Source organism: Dipteris shenzhenensis, chromosome 7 (genome assembly GCF_047967505.1).
Source record: "Dipteris shenzhenensis isolate YYH24624 ecotype China chromosome 7, Dip_SZ_1.0, whole genome shotgun sequence".
NCBI classification, from domain to species: domain Eukaryota; kingdom Viridiplantae; phylum Streptophyta; class Polypodiopsida; order Gleicheniales; family Dipteridaceae; genus Dipteris; species Dipteris shenzhenensis.
The window spans coordinates 25,587,813-25,608,343 of NC_141602.1; the positions used below are offsets into that span (position 1 = coordinate 25,587,813).

At 42.8% G+C, this 20,531-nt stretch overlaps 1 protein-coding gene and 1 long non-coding RNA gene across 5 annotated transcripts; one reads left to right on the plus strand and one right to left on the minus strand.

Moving 5' to 3' along the window:
• Positions 1–1,024: 1,024 nt before the first annotated feature.
• On the plus strand, positions 1,025–19,956 carry TPX2 (targeting protein for XKLP2). Of its 4 annotated transcripts, none has more exons than XM_087376996.1 (23): positions 1,025–1,354; positions 1,611–1,687; positions 1,941–1,996; positions 2,105–2,178; positions 2,661–2,859; positions 2,952–3,063; positions 6,108–6,254; positions 6,402–6,500; positions 6,588–6,685; positions 6,786–6,864; positions 7,227–7,289; positions 7,374–7,457; positions 7,576–7,679; positions 7,771–7,849; positions 7,943–8,008; positions 8,115–8,183; positions 8,282–8,365; positions 8,577–8,696; positions 9,161–9,327; positions 18,429–18,537; positions 19,122–19,181; positions 19,273–19,367; positions 19,480–19,956. In XM_087376996.1, exons 1-23 carry the CDS (start codon positions 1,183–1,185, stop codon positions 19,613–19,615), a joined length of 2,349 nt encoding a protein of 782 aa, XP_087233122.1. In that variant the 5' UTR covers positions 1,025–1,182; the 3' UTR covers positions 19,616–19,956. The 4 variants fall into 4 exon arrangements, with proteins under 4 accessions (XP_087233122.1, XP_087233123.1, XP_087233124.1 ...); XM_087376997.1 differs by having other exon boundaries at positions 19,483–19,956; XM_087376998.1 differs by having other exon boundaries at positions 6,108–6,239.
• On the minus strand, positions 7,185–7,805 carry LOC147900148 (uncharacterized). The gene is made up of 3 exons (XR_015541308.1): positions 7,573–7,805; positions 7,383–7,449; positions 7,185–7,305 (listed from the first exon to the last, which is right to left on the minus strand). It is a non-coding gene; the product is annotated as an uncharacterized LOC147900148 (long non-coding RNA).
• Positions 19,957–20,531: the final 575 nt, after the last annotated feature.

A 20,531-nucleotide genomic window follows, 5' to 3' on the forward strand; every position in this document is an offset into this window, starting at 1 on the left:
CAAGTTCACGGGCAACCCCCACCCCCCACCCATAGGGTGCCCAAGCACTAACAGTGGCGCTTAAACCTTTAACATCCAATCAGAGAATATTTAGCTCACACCACGTAGGCCATTCACATGTGCATGCCATAAATGAGCTTCTCCTTTTATTTATTCTTTACACTTTGATGTGTAACCCACCTTGTCCATCCCTTTTCTCACTTGGTGGGCAATGGGCAGTCTTAAGAGGACATTCACATGATGGTTCAACCTAAGCTGGAGAAGTTCCAATGCATGAATTTGTAAATTTTCTTAGCTGTGACACGCCTGAAATCTTGGATTGCTATGTTCATGCTTATTTCCTCTCATATTCCTGATGTCAACATAGAACCCCCTTTCTTCATGGCGAAAACAATGGAAATGACCAAAGCTAGAAAACTGTGATGATGGGCACCGGAAGTCGGAGATACGTGGGAACGTTCTCTCTAAGTGGTCTTGTGTCGTGTGAGGAAGTTGTGTGAGTGCGTAGTAGGGGGAGTAGTGGGGCGAGGGGGAGAACTTAGAGGGCGAGGGGAGAACTCAGATAGGTTGGGCACATGTGCCCTTCCGTTTCAATTCTATTTAGAGAGCTGCCTGCTGCCGGAAGGAATCAGCACATGCCTGCCTGAAGTTAGTTGGACTCTATTGGATTTATGGGCACATGCTCTGTGAGAGAAAGGAAGGACGGAGGGGCAGCTGCTGCTGTTCACTTGCCCTGATTAGCCCGTGCAGTCCGATTGCAAGGGTAAGGGAAGGTTTGGCTGTGGGTATGCTACATGAGCCATGCTTCGGCCATGAACAATTGCCTGTGCACTTCGATTGCAAGGGTAAGGCAAGGGTTGGTGGCCTTGGGTATGTATGCCACATGAGCCGGTGCCGAAGGCTGTGTGAAGGGCTTCAAGAAAAGGGTCTCATGAGGCGGGGAAGATTTTGTGACCGTTGAGGGAGTTCAAAAGGCGATGTTCTCTTTCTAAAAAAATTCTCTCTCTTCATCGGCTCTTTGGTGTTGATTTTTTTCTTTTTTCAAATCAAAGCTACTCTGTCTCTGCTGCATTTCTGTAAACCCTACTGCTCTTCTTCATCTTCATCTTCATCTTCATCTTCATCTTCTGCTAGCTTCTCAATCTCCATCTCCATCTCCATCTCCATCTCCATCTCCGCATCATGCCCCCCTCCCCTTCCCCCCTTCTTCATCCCTCCTCCTTCCCCTTCCCCTTCGACCCTGACTTTGAATTCTCTGCCCCCCACTTCTACGACTTCACCGCCCCCGAGACCGCTTCCCAGATCCTCGACGCTGAGCGCTGGTTCCACACCTCCGGCAGTCATGCTGCTTCCCGTAAGCGCTCTTGAACAGCAACGCATAAAACTTGAAGCATTGTCGGAAGCACTGAAAATTCAAACATCACGTATGTATAAGGCTCGGGGCTCACTCAAGTGCACACGGTGTCCACGTATCCAAGGGTTATGGTAACAATGGTCAAGAATTTGCAAACACTTGGAAGGGACTGGTTTCTTGATGCTTAACTGGCAACAAATTGATGAAAGCCCAGTCTATAAGATATTTGACAGTGAGATTATGTCTGCATTTTCAGCATTTTCAATCCGATCGAGAGGATTGGACTTTACGCCTATTAGAGCCTGCTATGAAGATGTATATGAAGTCGAGCAGGTACTGTAATTATAACAGCTTCTAGTCCCCCTTCTTCCATTCTTAAATTATAAGTAGAGCTTGTTGGCCTTCCTGGTCAATGGCCCTCCCGGCTTTGAAAGTATTTTCTTCTAGTTTGTAATGTCTTTCGGACAGCGTTACATCATTTACCAGGTCCAATGGCCCTTCTAGCTTTTAAAGAAGTCACATAATTTCTTCTTCTCACCAGCTATCGGCATGCTGTTTGACGAGCTGGAAGTTAATTCTTGTACAGATGGATACGTGCACCTCACCCAGAGCGGACGACGGAAATGCATTCGCCAATGCAGTGTAAGCGCGAGATAAATGACAATTCTAGTTTCTTGTGCTGAATTGTTAACCCAGTCATCCTATTTCTGGTAAGATCAACTCATTTTCCGATTTTGTAATGGAGCACAGTGAATCTAGCGACATGGGACTGGAGCATACAGGAATTACGGATCATCGAGTTGACACTTTAGACACGCGCGTTGGTGAGGAAATCATACGTAAATTGACTTGTGGCTGGAATAGTATACGGTTTTTGGCAAAAGCGAAGAACCGTATCCTCCCTCTCCATCTTGGGATACTATGCGATTGCTAGTGAAGGCATAGAACAAGAAAGGCTATGCTTTCTTCTCATGCTAGCTCGTTTCTTACCTACTAGTGTCCTGCCAATAGCAATCTTTCAGCTCTTTCTCCTTGTATCTGACACTTCTTATAAAGGATTTAACCGGCCGACCAGATCGGTCATTAAGGGTTACAAAGAATTAGTTCTGTGAATTGTTTTCAGGTCTCTCTCTTTTTCTATAGGATGACTTTTATTAAAGCTAACGTCCCTCCTCAAGCACACAATTTCACATAGCTCAGGCTCATCCCATGTTGTGGATGTACAAAGCTTGCCAAACTTCATATTGCTGTTTAACTCAAGTGCTTCCTTCACAATTTTAATTCTCTTAATTGTTGCCTTGCGCAGAACATACTACTGGAGAACATAATGATGTGGACCTTTGTACTCCAGCAAAACTATGTACAGCCAGGGGGGTCACAGGAAAAAAGTCTGCAGTGTTCTCTCCTGGTAGCCTTCCTGCCAAGCGTATCTATGCAGATATGTCCAAGAAGCTACCTCAGACAGAGAAACCGGCAGCCAAAACATCAAATAGCTACCTCGTGAGGTTGTTCTCGTTTATGCTGTAGAAGCTATTCTTAATGTTTTTAATAACTGTTCTTCCAAGTCAATGTCTAATTGCTATATGTAAATTTTCAGGCGAACTCAAAACTTGCCCTTGAAGAAAGACAAAAGTCATGCAGATAAAACTAATACACAGGAAGTTCACGCAATAAAGAAGCAGAAACTTGAGGGTGGACGCCTAAGACAGGTGAGATTTCAAAAACATTAAAAACTTGCTACAAAACAGCAACACCTCTCAGACCTCGCAAAGAGAGTGACAATTTTGGAGCTAGTTGGAAGATTGTGCAGTTGCCCTGAATACATCCACAGTTAACATCCCCAAAGTTGGAAGATTAGTTTTCACGTTAAGGGATCTATTCTATGTGCCCGTGTCGAAAGATACGCTAGGAAGAGCTACTGTGGAGCAAACACCTGAGTTCATTCACAAGATCTTTAATAACCTTAGACTTCAGACAATTCTAGCTCCAATCTAAATATATATTTTTCTTGAAGAAGCCTTTTTATCCTTTGTTATATTTCTTGACTCCTCTTGAGAAGCATCCCCAGCTGATTGCTGGCCTCTCTCTCCCTATATGCCTCCTTTTATATGAGAAGGAAGATTACCATCCTTTTGGCCTCCAATTTAGGAAGATTACAGTCCTGCAAAGAGAGACTTTATGTTTGAAGAATTTACATATAGGCATCACCTTTTCTGCCAAATGAAAATATAGAGATTGTCCCAGCTGATTGCCGGCCTTTTTGTCCTTACATGCCTCCTTTTACATGAGAAGGAGAATTACCCTCCTTTTGGGCTACATTTTGTCTGCAAAGATAGACTTTATCTTTGATATTTACATAAAATCATCACTTTTTCTTCAAAAATGAATCTGTAGAGAGAATGACTATGGTTTCATTCGTGTTGTGGAATTGTCACAACAACTGACGTCATGCTACATTTCATTTCACACTTTTTCCACTTCATGAACGCATAAAGCAAAGGAATTGTGATGAAAAGACTTCTAGTACTTTTCAAATTTGTGTTGCATGTTTCTTCTTCATGACATTTGATGCTTGATCTTTGGTGACTAGGACATAATTTTTCTTGCTACTGTGCAGTGCATAGGACGATTTTAGATGCATTTTTTTGCATTTAACTGGGTCAGAGATGCAGGCTTGCCCCCTCTGATATAAAATTTGTCAGCCTTGTGCCAAATATTGCAGAGTATCTTATTGGCTGCCTAGTCATGCTTATGGGTATTTCCAGGTCATCCCAAATGTCTACAGTTATCCTCAGTTTCATTGATTCTGAGGCACATGGCCTGGTAGGAAAGTGCCATATATATGGCATACAATTAAAGAAAATTGGGAGGAGTACAATGAACAGATGATCAAGCAGCGTTTGCATAAAATGATAACCTTTGTTAAGTTGGTGAGACATTGAGATGAACCATTTTGTATCCGATGATCAGCCTTTGAAAAGGAGATGATTAGCCCTTGAAAAGGAGATGAGAATGAAGCAGAAGAGGCGGTTTCATGTCAACTTTGTTGGAAACACATGATATTTTTGTCTTGTTGACTTTATAAGAGAGAGATGTCATGAGAGGCCAAGTACTGCATCAAAAGCATTCCTTATTTTGACGTATAAAATTTTTATTGGTTGATAAATGAATTCAGAGTATTTTGGGAAAGTTGACTGCCATGTCTAAGGTCTTTAACCATAAGAGCATAGTATGGTTAAATGTGAGCATTATAGACACTTTGATTTTGTTAGTCCAGATGTCTTCATTCATCATTTCATTCTGTATCTTCTCTTTGCAAGTGTCAGACCTGATATTTGATGTGTACCATAATCTTAATGGTTTATCCACCAGAGATCATACTTGTCTCCTTAAACTGGCCTCTGAAGATATAAGTGAAACTCTGTTGTGACTGCTGAAATACTTTTGACCTTCTTAAAGTGAGACGGAGTGCTTTATAGCTTCTGCCACAAAGTTATTGTTTCTTGTCTCATGCTATAAGGCCTTGTGATGTTCATATCTAGCATCTCCAAGCTCTTTTCATGCAATCCTGCCTCCTCTGGTTGATTGATTCAATGCCTTTAATCATTAAAACTCATCTCCAATTGTTTGACATTTGATCCTGTTGTCGAAATTCTCTTCAAGACTAAAATGGTCAATGCATTTTTTGACGTAGAATTTGAAGGGTTATTATACAGACCATTACCTTCAATTCTACGAGGTGCAATCCTACTAGCTGTCGATTGGTCTCTATCAAATTTCTTTCCATACTCTTCAAATTTTCCTTATTTTCATTACTGTTTTTAAGACATGCGGTAAAAAACTTGCAATTCTTTTCGCAAAGAGCCACAATGAAGGCCCAGTTTCACAATGCAAACATCCCTGCCAGAACTCTGCTGGAGGGTCATGGCAATATCAAGCATCAATATTAATGCCATCAACAAATGCCACTTTATTTTGAGCTATCTTGAGTTAGGGTCCCTCAGCCAAAATAAAGCCAAATTTCCATGCTTGAAGCAACAAAGCATGTATTGTATGTATCGCCCCAGTTCTCCATTCCAGGTCTAGCTCACCTTTCTCCTGACCTTTTTGCAAGGATATGAAGTCCCCATGTTATGCAGCATGTTATGTTTGTGATCTGGAAATATCATTGTGGTGCACTGTTGTGATGGCATAGAGCAAGATGAGACCATAATTTTACATACAGCTGGCTTCTCAAATTGAAATCTCCTGTGCAAGGACAAGAGATGACCATTATTGATGGACACTAAAGCTTTGCTCCCTAAATATGGTAGAGGGGCCAATAAGTGGAAGAGAGCCAGAGCAAAAACAATTGGCCTGATGTGATTCATAGGAAATTGCTCTATAGTTGACCTTGTACTCTCACTTTTCTCCCTGTCAACACACGACTGGCACTTGCAAGTTTACACACTTTACAATTCTTTGTTTTGCAAGATTTGGGAAACTATGTACCCATACTATCGTCATTAAATGTGTGCCATCCAATTAAAAATTCCCTCATGCTTTGGGGCATCGCAGGACAAGATGCCGTCTGCTTGAACCTAGGGATCTGTACCTTTTTATTCTTTAATCGCTACCCTAAAAGCATTCAGCCATTCTGGTTCTAATTGCACCATTTTATTAAAAAATCACTTGAAAATTATCCATGCATCTATGGGGAGAGAGAGAGAGAGAGAGAGAGAGAGAGACTAAAAGGTTGTGTGGCATTAACCAGATCATGAATGCTAAAGATCAAACACAACCTCCAAGAACTCCAGCACCCTTGACAGTGCCACGTGCTTTTCAGTTTTGTACAGACAAACGCTTAGCAGCAAACAAAGGAACAGAATGTCCTTCAGTCCCGAAGGTTGCAGCTGGTCAAGTTAGTCTTTCAGTGCTATAATGTGACACAAGCTGTGGATGCTATTTTAATTTTATTCTATGTGCAAAGGTTTTATTACTTCAAACAAAATAGATGCACCATAGTTCAACAATTAGATTTTTGAGAAATCTCATACTTCTGTTTTAGGGGGGAAAGTTGGCATCACCATTTGTCTCAATGGCAGAAAAAGTCCGGAGATTTCAGACAAAAACGCCAGATCGGTTCCACATGCGTCCATTCAGTCATGTAAGTCTAATCCTGGCTCTGGTGTGAAGAAAATGCTCCAAATGCATCTCACCATTCAATTGTCATTGATGGAGGTGTCAATTTCAGGGTGAGTCTATTCCTCTTCCACAAGAAAAGCCAAAGCTAAAACTCACAAGGCCTAAAGAACCTGAGCTGGAGACATCACAGAGGATCAGACCAGCTAGGTGAGGCTTCAGTGAGCTATTTGAGGTTAGCATGAGCATTGCTGGAACTTGGGACTTCATTTGCATTGCATTACCTAACATTTTTGTGTGTGTGTTCCAGGGTCAAGAGTACTGCAGAATTAGAAGCTGAGATGCTGGCAAAGATGCCTAAATTTAAAGCTCGCCCTTTAAATAAGAAGGTAACTAAGTTTGTGTGTGTTCATGTTGACATCATCAGATACTTGCTCTATCATTTCAGAGAGAGAGAGAGAGAGAGAGAGAAAGAGAGGTTTAGTTCTTCACAGCTCGATTAGTAGAATGATAACTTTTTAATGTGTGTTCACGTTGACATCATCAGATACTTGCTCTCACGCCCATTTCAGAGAGAGAGAGAGAGAGAGAGAGAGAGAGAGAGAGAGATTTAGTTCTTCACAGCTCGATTAGTAGAATGATAACTTTTTAATGTCTAGCTTATCAAATTCCCCAATCACCTTATAAGTGTGTAGAATTCTGAAATTCGGTTTTCATTAATTTGTACTTTTGACTCTCCTGAGCTGGCCAGATTTTGGAGGCCGCAACGTTACCTGCATTACCTAAAAGCACGCCGTCATTGCCGGAGTTCCATGTAAGTCTTGTCAAATCTGTATACGAAAAAGCATTTGTTTAGTTTTGAGAGTATACTGACGTTATAATTCTGCTTACACCTTAGGAATTTCACCTCAGAACCATGGAGCGCGCGTCGCAACATTGTGCCACTGTGTCCAATGCCTCTGTCTCCTCTGATTCTACAACGGTGATGTTTTTTCAAAAATTAAGGAGTCAAAACTTCTGTCGTTTTTTGAAAAAAAACGTCTATGTATCTGTTCTTTGGTGACATACGTATTCACTCCAAACGATTTTGATTGTACCAGTTTGAAGAGCTTAGGCAGCGTCGGAGGTCTGCCCCTACCGGTGGCGGCCTTATTGAACCCAGGGAACCCCGTTTGGAAACAGCTGCTCGTGCACGCCCTCCAAAGTAATGATTTTTTCTGAAAAATAACGCAGATATGGTTATCTTCCTTCCAGGGAGGCAAAAGATAGGCTAAGACTTGATCTCGAACTGCCAGGGTTAAAAGCTCCGAGGAAAGAGAACAAGAAGAACTTGCAAAGATTCCAAAGTTCAAGGCCCGTCCCCTTGATAAGAAGGTGCAGTGGAATGATTTTTGTTCCTTCTATTATAAATCTCTCATGTCAACGGTGTAAGGATTTGATTTTGAGGGCTTTGTCGTGCTCAATCAGATATTTTGGAGTCGTGGTGACTTAGGAGTATTCCGGAATAATAAACGACAAGTGACCACACCAATGGTACATAAAAGCATTGTCCTTTACTGAAAATGCCTCTTGATTGATGTGAAAAGCAGTGATTACCGTGCCGTAATGCTGAAATTCGTGTTTCCAACGATCAAAACAGGAATTTCACTTTGCAACTGATGAACGCATCCATAGTCAACCTCAACTTCCAATGGATCTTTTTAGCAAGGTACTTCTACATGAGGCCACAGAGGAGTTGCAGGTCAAATTTGTAGATAACCAAATATGTATATGGACTAAGCAGTCCTTCGTTGGGCGATTGGTTAGCTCTCTCTCAATTCTCAGCATTCTCAGCAGGAGAATCAGCCTCCACGGCCAACAAAGCCTGAACCTTTTCATCTAGCAACTGAGGTGAGGGCAAATATTAAAATTTATCTGTTGAAGATGTAATGTGGTTTAGAAGTAGGGCGATCAGACGTTAAGCTTTGTTTGACCTGTAATGTGGTGGTAATTGTTATTTTGAAATTATACTTAAGATACCAAATCAAAACGTCTAGTAGTCAACGTTAAGCAGGGCTTTGTTTGACTAATTTACCATGATATGGTGATAATTGTTATCTAGGACCGAGGGCAGAAAAAGGAGCAGCGTCTGCTCATGGAGATCAGAGACAATGTACTAAGAGAACAGGAAGCCAGGATTCCTAAAGCCAATCCTCTGCCTTATACCACTGATTATCCTGTGGTGAGAATTGATATTTCTCCCTGCTATGAAACTCACAATCGACATTCTATTTGTATTGTCATCTGTTAATTTGGTTTTGAATATCAACATGGCCTTCATAGCAGAAGGATTAATGTCGTATGGAGCAGGACAATTGCTGTGCTGCGCGAAGCTCTGCTCGCATTTATATGCTAAGCATATGATTGCAAAACTGCCTACTGTACTGAGCTGTGCTAAGAATTACTTATTCCTATAGCTTCGCAATAAACATTTGTACGCTGATCATATGATGAATATACAACCATCTACGACGTCTTGCTTGGGTGGGTGGGTGGAGAGAGAGAGAGAGAGAGAGAGAGAGAGAGAGTTGCATCTTTATCAACTGTTTTACTAATGGCTATATGCCATAGGTATCTCCAAAGCGAGAGAGAGAGAGAGAGAGTTGCATCTTTATCAACTGTTTTGCTAATGGCTATATGCCATAGGTACCTCCAAAGCCTGATCCAAGAGAGTGCACAAAAGCTGAACCATTCCGTTTGGAAAGTTTGGCAAGGCATCAGGAGGAGATGCTTCGAATCGCACAAGAGAAACGAAAGCTGGAGGAAGAGGAAACTGAGCGCAGAAAGTTTCATGCACAGCCTATACTATCGATGTATGCTTTGACCTTTACCCTATCTTTTGTAGTGTATAGAAGCTTCTATGCTTTGCTAGCAATCCCAAGTTTTTTTCTCCAATGCGTGCATCATTAATAAAAGCTAAATTTTGTCGTTAATTCCAATGTGTGCATCATCAATAAGTTGCTGTCATGTCATGTAAAATTCAATGAAAGAATGAGCATCAAATGCAACTACAGCTATCATTTAAGGATGGCATTGAAGCCTATGCAAAGCCATCCATTGACCTTTCTTTCCCCACCCCCTTATTTTATTATTTGTTATTTTTTTAAATTCAGCATTAATAAACAAATAAAAAGCTTACAAAACAAAATTAAATTGTTTTCCTTATGTCTTCGTTGGTATTTCATTTGTTTCCTTACACGTGCATTGGTTTATCTTTGTTTTCTTGCTAGCTTTCTTGAATAGTAATTGAGTCCGTTTCACTCTCTTGGAGGCAAGCATATGCTTATGATCCGATGTGTAGTCTCCTGGCTACAGTGCGTTATTGAAATCCCCACAGAGAAAGGCATTTTGCCTGCAAGGATATTGTAACATATCCTGCCAGATTGAAGCTCTATGATGTGATGATTGTGGAGCATAAATGCAAGAAAACTCAAATATCTCTTCTTGCACATAATGATCCAATGACCATTCCGGTCATTAAAAGTCACAATTGGCTGAAGGGCATAAGAAGAACCACTCCACAAAAGGAGTTCTCACCCGCATAGAAAATACTCGCAAAATGCCCGGTCTAGCCGGCCGGCATAACCGTGCTGATTATGCTCCTGGAAGGCCACTATATCAGGCTGCAATCTGTGGACATAAGCTCAAACGCTCTCCCATTTTCGCAAATCACAAACCTCGTTTACAATATATGTCAAACATTGCATTTTAGGCGACACATTTACAGATATGTTAGTTCACACACCAAAAAGCAGTCAAGCTTGCATATCTACCTCAGGATCCAATGCATGATCCCGAGGGCCAGGCGATAAGGGCGCAACTTCATCTTTTGGGAGCAGAATACGGTTCTCAGTCACAGTAGCCTAAGTAATGTGCAGACCATAAGCATAGTTGCAATGTTTTTATTTTTTGAAACACGTTTTTTTGGAGGGTGTTTTTGGTGCAAAAGGGTCTAAGGTCACCTTTTTGCGAATGTACTTCAAAAGGCATGTTTTTGGTGTTCCTGGTGCAAAAGGGGCTCTCTTGAGTGTTGAAACATGAGGCCATCATAATTGATTATTGAAATATTTTCTGTTATGTTCCTGAGTGTTCTGGGTGCCATTAGTGCATGAAATCATGCATTTTAAGACCTAGGCATGTGCATTTTTATGCTAGACTTTATAACACAAGCACATTGGAAAAAGTTTTGACTCGAAACACGTTTTGAAAAAAATTCCAAACGTTTTCAAACATGTTTCCAAACACCGCGTTTCCAAATGTCTGGCAACTATGTGCTTATATATGTCTTAGCAACGGATTGACCCATCCACGTATGACGAGGAAGAATCCTCCCAGTTGAGACAATTTTCCTCGGGGGTTGACAACCTCCATTTGAGGCTTTGTCCTTTGCTTTTACTCGAGCTGTAGGGGGCATTTGAGTATTATCATTGCTAGCAGAAGCGACCTTAGCCTTTCCTTTATCATGGATTGTAGCCGGCTTGATGATTTTATTTTCACATCCAAAAGGCTTAGGGGCATCTTTATTTGCATGGAAGTAGGCATTGCTTAAGGGGGCAGCTTATGCAAGGCCAAAGGACAATGTGAAGCCATGTGATTCCTTTATCATGGATTGTAGCCGGCTTGATGATTTTATATTTAGATCCAAAAGGCTCAGGGGCATTCTTATTTTGCACGGAAGTAGGCATTGCTTTAGGGGGCAGCTTATGCAAGGCCAAAGGACAATGTGAAGCCATGCGATCGAATTTCCTTCATTCAAAACGAGCTCTTGCAAAAAGGCTCCATTTGAAAATTCTGTCTAAAGTGCTTTCTCATTTACTCATAATCCCTTCTTTCCTTTGTTCTTTTCTTTGTTCTGTAAAAATTTAATGTGTAAGATTGGATATATTCAGTCTTATGCATGTATGTATCTGATGAATGCTGTCTGAGAAACCAACTCCACTGGACGAGTGAGGAGAAGACCAAATGAGCTTATTGAACGGATCTAGTGAGGGAAGTCGTCGAGGGAGAAATCAGTGATGAATCATTGCTGATGCTTGGCCCGTCTTCGTGAGGTGGCCCATCATTTTACAAGTGCTATGGTCGCTCCAACGTCGAAAAGAGGCCAAAAGCGTTGCTGAATAGACAATGATGTTGCCTATTGATCTCATATTACTGATGGTTTTCGAACTCTGTTTCTATCTCGTGCATATCACGTAAAGTATAATTTCTCTCTTGCATGGAATGCCTTCTGCCCGTCTTGTCTCAACCTATAGCTTGTGAGAAGAAACATGAAACTGTTCGGAGTGCAGGTGGAAGGATATGCCTCTGGTGGTTTGGTAAACCCCTTGTCTGAGGTCCGCAAACATTGATCCCTGTGGAAGTTGAGTTTTACCGAAAGCTTGTGAGGTGCAGACTAGGTCCTGTATGTGTAGAGCTTTAGTAAATCCTCTTGATGACCTGTGGTCATAGAGGAACTTTTATCATGGATTGTAGCCGGCTTGATGATTTTATTTTTACATCCAAAAGGCTTAGGGGCATCTTTATTTGCATGGAAGTAGGCATTGCTTAAGGGGGCAGCTTATGCAAGGCCAAAGGACAATGTGAAGCCATGTAATTCCTTTATCATGGATTGTAGCCAGCTTGATGATTTTATATTTAGATTCAAAAGGCTCAGGGGCATTCTTATTTTGCACGGAAGTAGGCATTGCTTTAGGGGGCAGCTTATGCAAGGCCAAAGGACAATGTGAAGCCATGCGATCGAATTTCCTTCATTCAAAACGAGCTCTTGCAAAAAGGCTCCATTTGAAAATTCTGTCTAAAGTGCTTTCTCATTTACTCATAATCCCTTCTTTCCTTTGTTCTTTTCTTTGTTCTGTAAAAATTTAATGTGTAAGATTGGATATATTCAGTCTTATGCATGTGTGTATCCTATGAATGCTGTCTGAGAAACCAACTCCACCGGACGAGTGAGGAGAAGACCAAATGAGCTTATTGAACGGATTTAGTGAGGGAAGTCGTTGAGGGAGAAATCAGTGATGAATCATTGCTGATGCTTGGCCTGTCTTCGTGAGGTGGCCCATCATTTGACAAGTGCTATGGTCGCTCCAACGTAGAAAAGAGGCCAAAAGCGTTGCTGAATAGACAATGATGTTGCCTATTGATCTCATATTACTGATGGTTTTCGAACTTTGTTTCTATCTCGTGCATATCACGTAAAGTATAATTTCTCTCTTGCATGGAATGCCTTCTGCCCGTCTTGTCTCAGCCTATAGCTTGTGAGAAGAAACATGAAACTGTTTGGAGTGCAGTTGGAAGATGGATCTGATATGCCTCTGGTGGTTTGGTAAACCCCTTCTCTGAGGTCCGCAAACATTGATTCCTGTGGAAGTTGAGTTTTACCGAAAGCTTGTGAGGTGCGAGCTAGGTCCTGTACGTGTAGAGCTTTAGTAAATCCTCTTGATGACCTGTGGTCATAGAGGAACTTTTTTTGGTAGCATCTCCTAGTGTTGCTGAGATTAGGTATATGGATATCGTTGTTACTCTTAGGATGTCTGACATTGAGGAATGCTTAGGAGTCGAGTAAGAGACCTTTGTGAAGGTGATGGACAGTGATGCGTGGAGCCATCTGAGCACTAGCCTGGTGTTGCTGACACAGAGGGGGATTCTTTGACAGGATCATGTGTGGTTTTTGTGTAGTCCCCCTCTAAGTCACAGTCTTCGTCTGATCTAAGTTTAGCCTCTGGTGCTTTGGTAAACCCCTTCTTTGAGGTCGGCAAACAGTGATCCCTGTGGAAGTTGAGTTTTACCGAAAGCTCGTGAGGTGCGAGCTAGGTCGTGTATTTGCAGAGCTTTAGTAAATCCTCTTGATGACCTGTGGTCATAGAGGAACTTTTTTTGGTAGCATCTCCTAGTGTTGCTGAGATTAGGTATATGGACATCAGTGAACTCTTAGGATGTCTAACATTGAGGAATGATTAGGAGTCGAGTAAGAGACCTTTGTGAAGGTGATGGACAATGATGCCTGGAGCCATCTGAGCGCTTGGCTAGTGTTGCTGACATAGAGGGGGATTCTTCGACAGGACCTAAGGACTCAGGGTCAGACGGAGACTGTGACTTAGAGGGGGACTATATAGAAACACACATGGAGACTTACGGTCCAAGTAATTTGGATTTATGCTTGGGATATAATGTCTTGGGTTTGCTACTTGGTTGTAGACCTAACTAGATGGAGGATGGGTTGAAATAGACCTTGAAAGTAGGGTGCATGGAGGACTTCAGGCTGCTCACCCATCATGAGAGGGACGGGTCGAGGAGGCTGATATCTGGAGTGTTGGAGTTCGAAGGCGGGTACGTGACTGAAGGAGGGGGCTTTATGAGTAGTGAAGTCGGATGGGGGTTGCTCACCCATCATGAGGGGGACGGGTGGAGGGTGGTGGTACTTGGAGTGCTCGAGTTTGAAGGAGGGTACATGACTTAAGGAGGGGGCTTTATGGGGAGTAGTGAAGTTGGATGGGGGGTAGATTGGGTCGGCCAATTCTCCCTACCGAATCGGCAACTTAAGGGGGACAATCAGCTCTATATAAGGGGGGCCTTTGGGCCTCCATAATCATCACGTGAGCAGGAAGGAGCATCCATTGGAGTAGTGAAGTTGGATGGGGGGCTGATTGGGTCGGCCAATTCTCCCTACTGAATCGGCAACTGAAGGAGGACAATCAATCAACTCTATATAAGGGGGCCCTTGGGGCCTCCATAATCATCACGTGGAAGTAGCAGTTCACAGAGCAGGAAGGAGCAGAGAGCAGCATCAATTGGGCTCCTATGACCAAGAGGTGAAATGGGCTGAGGAGCTACAGACTTAGCTCAGCAAGGGCTGCTCGAGCAGCCCCCCTAGGTTGACTACCGGGTCTACTAGTAACGTGAAGGGATCATCGGACAGAGATTCTACATTAGCTCAGAGGAGCACACAGGCTTAGGGATCTAGAAGAGCCAATGTGATAGTAGTACGGTTTTTTGGTAAGGACTGAGGACCACGGACTCATGCCCTCTTGTTTATTGTAACCATTTGTGGACGGAGGTATACTTTTGTTGGTGCTATATCTCTCTTGCTTGTGAAGTACACACAAGTAAAGAAGGTTTGATTTAGTAGTGAAACACTTCCGCATGTAATTCCTAGAGATGCTCTATCAGTCTTCCACTGCGGGATACATCCCTTTGTAGGGATTTCATGTCTTAACACTCAACCGGGTGTGCATTGCTTGGTACATCGTGAAGATTGGTTCTGAAAAGAGGACCCCAATAATCTCCTTTGGAGCCCCATGAAGTTGTAGAAGACTAACCCCAATCTTTGCTAGTAGAATTTGATGAGGGACCGATGGCTTGCTTCGGATCATTCATCAAGCAAGAAGTAGAGCTTGTAATCTCTCTATACCGGACCATTCCGTCTCCGATAGATTTGCCTTCCAGAAGGAACTACTGCACATCCCCGTTGGGCGGACAAGCGAGTCGAAGAGAAGAGACTTGGTTCTGGTGGGATCTTGAAAATGTGAGTGGAAAACATTGACGCTCGAGTTTGGCTAGTGTGGCATACCCTTTGCTCAAATGGTCTGCATAGCTGGTCTCATCATAAAGATCGGACCTAAAAAGAGGACCCCCAAGCATGTATAGGATAGAATAAACTCCACTGGAGCTTGTGGTAAACACTCTCAGTGTATGGCCGCTTGGGATGTGTTGAAGATCATGACCTTGCTTTTAACCGGGTTGACCTTCCAATCATGTGACTTGCAGAAAGAGTAGGACCACATCATCCACGTATAGTAACATATTTAATAGCTCTTTTTCATTTGATGGTTAAAGTTGGTCTTCTTTCGATAGACTAGATGATGATACTCGTTTAGTCTTAAGATGTCTCGGTCGAAAGTTGATGCTTGGTCTCAAGTCTGAGCTGACGGTGTAAGGCCTTCAACTGATCATCGTACCAACTATTGTAGGGGACTGATCCAACGGGTGGCGAACGGGTGGATCTAGTGTGAGGGAAGGACTGGAGGGAAGGGTGATAAGGATGGCTCTTTCCTCTAGTAGGGGGATGCCATCGAGATCCTTAAGCATGCACGTGCAGGGTCTAGTGTTTGTGTCAAAGTTAATCCCTTGGAAAGTGCTGTAAGTGGGTGGGATGTGTTACGGTGGGAGTGGGATTGACGGTGTAAGGCCTTCAACTGATCATCGTACCAACTATTGTAGGGGACTGATCCAACGGGTGGCGAACGGGTGGATCTAGTGTGAGGGAAGGACTGGAGGGAAGGGTGATAAGGATGGCTCTTTCCTCTAGTAGGGGGATGCCATCGAGATCCTTAAGCATGCATATGCAGGGTCTAGTGTTTGTGTCAAAGTTAATCCCTTGGAAAGTGCTGTAAGTGGGTGGGATGTGTTACGGTGGGAGTGGGATTGATAAGTTAAAAGTAATATTTGTGTATGATCAGCCCCCGAGGTGGCTGGGGAATAGAGGTGTGTGCGATATGAGGAGCGAAGGCAGGGGATCCCATGAGATAGTCAACTACGTTGGCCCCTTTCCTCCATATGGAACAGAAGCGAGGCTACCGGAAGAGGTGCTGGAGGAATGATCCTCATAGGGGTGTTAGTATGTCTAAGGTTTGAAGGGGTGGTGAATTGTGGAATGTGATTGGTAATTACGTGCTGGATTGCGTGCTCTGATTGGCCCATGCATGAGGTTGAAAGTGATTGGAGGCTGAGACGACTATATGCGCATGGCTTACACTTGGAAGTAAGTGGGATTGTGGCTTGTTCCAACCAATGAAGCGACTTGACGATGCATGGCGGTGCCTCCAGCTGTAAGCGGTCTTCTATATAGCTCCATGGAGACACAGTTTTAGGTCTCTTTGTCCAATCGACTCCATGAGAGTTGTGTGTCTCTTGACAGTATAGTTTCGTTCAGAGCAGATGCTCATGTCAGAGATAGGGTCCATAGTTGAGTGTTTATGCTTTGTAGCCAGCCGCCAACAAACTCGGTACAGGTGAGGCGCAGTCACTGGTTGAGTTGATTGTCATTGGATAGATATGTTTTGGTTTCAATCTCGGTTATCCCTGTCACTACGTGCTTTATAGATTACAAAGCTATTTGTTGTTCATTGCACAAAGTTGAACTGTGTATATGTGAAGAGTGGAATTGTGTATATGTAAAGAGTGGATTTCATAATAGATAGATTTGCATGCAATTGCCAGCAAGAGGGCCTTGTCTGTAGAGCAATGCATATGATTATGCCATTTATCCTGCCCACATGAATGAAGGCATGCCCATTTGAGATGATCGTCTATCTACTGAAACACCTGCCTCATGTCAAGCAACAGAATCAATAATTGATCCCTCCTCCATGTGGAAAATGGCCATATCTCCAGACCAATGTATATGATCAAGTCGTGCATCCTCCATGTGGAAAATGGCCATATCTCCAGACCAATGTATATAATCAAGTCGTGCATCCTGCCCATATCAATAAAGGGATGCCCATATGAGGTGATTGGGGATATCGTCAATTGTAGAATCTCTGGAAATACTTGCCTCTTATAAATCATGTTGACAATCAATGATCGGTGGTCAACAATCTTGGCGTTGAAGTCTCCAAGAAGGAGACTTTCCTTGTGACTTTAAAGTCCATGATATTTGGGTATAAGATAGACCGTGGAGATGCCCCTTCCTCCTTCCGAAGCTCCCTGGCAAAATGTGAGGTCTTTGGGATAAAGTAGCAGATTGCGATGAAAGTGTTGCTCGATTATGTGCTCTTGCTCCGAATTTAGAGGAATTTGGCATGTGGGTCGTGTCTATACAAAACTGTTACCCGACCCGGTCCACGTACGTCTCCGGCCTCTGTGACAGACTCCCTGTGTACCAGTGAATGCTCTGACCTTTGATGAATTTGTATAGAAGACAATGTCTTGTCGTGTGTTTAATCTGAGAAATTCTCGGGCTTTGACCATAGGGTCCATCACAATTCCAAATGGTACAAGTGAACTTTCCCTCCTTATGTGTCGCATCCTCTCTGCCGTATGAGGGCTCATCTTTGCTCTACCTAGAGAAAGAGAGAGAGAGAGAGAGAGAGAGAGAGAATCTCAATGCAGTTAATGTACTGGCCTTGATGGATACATCCTTTGGTGGCCAAGGCAAGGTGATTGCACAAGGGAAAAAGTATGTGCTAGCTCAAGGTTGCCACGAGCTCATGAGTCATAACCGTCATAACCCCTATGGATGTTTTTGGATGCTTGTAAGGAGGGGCTTGGTTGCAGATTTTTTGTTTTTTGCAGCCATTTATTCTGAGCTATCTCTATTGGAGGCACTAAAACATTGTAGAGTGGGCGCGGGGGGGGGGGAGATTGTGTTGCACAGCATTTGCCTGCACTGTTAAGCAATCTTATGATGACATTGCCGACCACATTTCCCCGGAAACCCGGAACATATTGACCATACACGTCTCTCTTTATTGTTCAACAAATTGGTATGCGAAATGGGACCTTGAGTCCGTATCAATATTATGTTCGAGTCGGTGTAAAATGACCGTGATCTTCTAAAATTTGCTAAAATGCAACACGATGGTGAAACTTTAGAAACAGAGATATTTTCCCCGTTCTTTTCTCCTCGTACTGTATTTTTTCTTTTGACTTACTGGGAAAAAAGGCTCAACAGGGAAGGTCATGTTTTGCATACCGCTGCAAAAAAAAGCAAGGTTACAAACCATGGAGGGGAAGAGCATTTTAAAAAGAGACACAGTACGTGTTGTGTTTTATCAGTGCCGATAATTCGGGGACCGTGTTGTATTACGTTCTTTAATCCATAGGCTGACAATTTTAAAGATTGTGTCAGCGACTTGTCCTCATCTAAATGTTTGTGTATTTGTATGCTGAAGTGATAATTTTTGTATGGTTGCAGAGGGCCTGTGTTTGTTCCAGAGAGATCTAGAAAGCCTCTTACTGAAGTACATGAATTTGCTTTCCACGTTGACTCACGTGCTGTTGAGAGGTCCGACTTCGATCAAAAGGTGTGTTTTTTCTTTGATATATTTACTGTGAGATTGGCTCGATTTTGTGATTAGGTGTAACAGAAAACTCTAGCCTCAATTGCCAGAATTGCAAATAAATGCCTGCCTAGAACCGTGCTGGACAAGATGGTGGTTTCTTGAGTCAGATATACAGAGCCCAATTGCACTTTTTTTGCACTCGGCATATTTTACGTGGCATGTTTGCCCCGGCTGCATGTTCAGGAGGGAAATTCTCTGTGGTCTGTGTATAGTCTCTTAGAGATTGAATGAGACTGGCTGGATTTCATGATCAGGTATACCAGAAAGCTCTAGCCTCTTGCTAGAATTGCATAGAGATGCCGGCCATGGGACAGTGATGGACAAGTTTTTTTTAGCGAAGGGCCAGATGGTGGTTTCTTGAATCAGATAAACAGCACCTTTTTTGCTTAGGTGCCGTGTTTGCCCATGCCCATCATATGCGGTTGCATGTTCACGAGGGATAATTTCTGTGGTCTGTGTAGGGTGGAGAGAGAGAGAGAGAGAGAGAGAGAGAGAGAGAGAGAGCGCTCCCCAGTCTCATGCCATGCTACTTACTGTCTTCGAAGGTTGCGGAGAAGCACAATCTTTACAAAAGATTCAGGGAGGAGTTCGAAGCTGCAAGAAAGGTGAAATTTGACTGTTGACTTGGTTTTATCATGGATGTATGTCCTGAATGAATGATTGCTGACCCCCCGGCATATATGTCACCCTACGCAGGCCGATGAGGAACGGCTTATCAAAGCCATGCGACGAACAATGGTTCCACATGCTCGACCTTTGCCCGCATTTGAAAATCCCTTTGTTCCCAAAAGGTTGGGAAGGACTAAACGTTCTAATTATTTCACGCTTGCCATAGACTTTCGGTAAACGATATCGTTATTAAGGCTTTGCTATGTTGCTTTGTTTATTGATTGTGAATCTCAGCAGGTCCTCAAAGGAACTCACACGGCCTCGTTCTCCACGTCTACATGTCTCACACAGACGGGAGCGTCGGAGTTCTCTCACTTTTCGAAGGCAGTCCATGACATTCAACATACAAAAGCGGTTGCAAATGAGATGATAGTGCGAGTCTATTCTTGTGACATTGTATATGACTGACCCTTTTCAGGGGGTGTAAAATTTTCATCGAGTAGGTTATTCCAAGATCCGAGACAGGACCACAAGCTCGTGGCAGAAGGTCAGCAGATCACTGCAACCTGTATCACACTGTATCACATATTTGTGCCCCGGTCTTTATGCTTCGTGGTAGAAGGTCAGCAGATCACTGCAAGTGTATCACATTTGATGCCCCGGCAATCTGTATGCTGTTTTGGGAATTGTAAATTTTTTTCTCCTCCATGCTATAAGAGCTTGTATACTTGAAAATGGTTTGTATATTTTTTCATCACTCCGAAAGATATACCCACGCTTTGGATTCTCTCATCAGAGATGACATATTCTTCCAAACACTCGTCTAAACAGGGAACCCACCCGTTTGACAAATAAGTGCAATGGCGCCACGTTTCTTGCCTAGTTTTGTGAAAATTACACCAACAAAGTTCACACAATAATTGGAAATACATGCTAATTTCATGAGTTCCTCATTGACAAATGAAGGCCCTCAACAAAACACTCAAGCGTATGAACACCATGTTTGTCAATCCCCCTCATTAAAATTGGGACATTCTAGTATTGAATATAGAGTAACAACTCAAACTTCAACTAGTATTGATACTTTTAGAAATTATATGCGAGGGTCCCTTGATACTTTTAGAAATTATATGTAAGGGTCCCTTGTGAAACTACCACAAGGAAGCTAAAGGTACAATGACTCATCCTTTTGAAATAGATTCAAGCAATAATCCAATGAGCTATAAACTAAAAACTACATTCTTGGTCGTAAAGAGTAGGAATATGTGCCATGCACACATGGAGTGGTTCATTGGCATGAGTAAGCCACAAGGGGTAATCTAAACCAACACCTACTAGTTGGAAAG